Genomic DNA, 623 nt, shown 5'->3' with positions numbered 1-623 from the left:
AATTTAATACGTTGTTTGATTAATTTAATAACCTTGTAGCTAGCTAGTACTTCTAAAGCTTAAACTTTCTTTAATAATTTAGTTCCAGTAAAAAATTATATAATAATTTGGAAATGTGTAGTTCTCGATCATTAATAATGTTTTGTTTGTTTTATACTAAAGTTAGAATGAAAATTTGAATCTCAAGAATAACTCATCATGTTGCTTTCTTAGTTTCTTTTTCTGAAAAAAAGTATATTCTTTTTTTTTTTTCATGCAGGCTCAAAACATGCTAACCCCAGGATCACCGTGTTTTCCACAGCCTCTGACAACAAGGGTAACTGTTCGTTTACCTTACTATTTTGGAACCACCCATGTTGTCTTCTCTCTTTGTCCTTTAGATTATTATTATTCCCCCTTACCAAAACAATAACATATATTTATATATATCGTATACAATTCTTGCCATAAAACTTATTACACTTCGGTATTGTCTCGTGACACAAGAGACATGTTTAATTTGAAATTAGCAAACAAAAAAATTGTAAATCTATAACATTTTAAAACTGTACATTATTTGAAATCTTGATCCATTGTTATCTATATTTTGAAAGCTTTTCAAATTTATTCTTATCATAAGAAAT

The 623-nt window shown here is 27.3% G+C and overlaps 1 protein-coding gene across 3 annotated transcripts in view; it reads left to right on the top strand.

Annotated features, from left to right (window-relative positions):
- The window catches only part of LOC107629821 (transcription activator GLK1), a 7,867-nt gene that overhangs the window by 5,331 nt on the left and 1,913 nt on the right, over positions 1-623 (top strand). For all 3 annotated transcript variants that reach the window (XM_016332725.2, XM_016332726.2, XM_021118429.1), the window contains one exon: positions 260-316. In XM_016332725.2, the coding sequence (XP_016188211.1) occupies positions 260-316 (57 nt within the window). The remainder of the gene's footprint in view (positions 1-259; positions 317-623) is intronic.

This window comes from Arachis ipaensis, chromosome B03 (genome assembly GCF_000816755.2).
Source record: "Arachis ipaensis cultivar K30076 chromosome B03, Araip1.1, whole genome shotgun sequence".
Lineage (NCBI taxonomy): Eukaryota > Viridiplantae > Streptophyta > Magnoliopsida > Fabales > Fabaceae > Arachis > Arachis ipaensis.
Note: the sequence above shows the minus strand (reverse complement) of the source record. Positions and strands in the feature narration are given on the sequence as shown.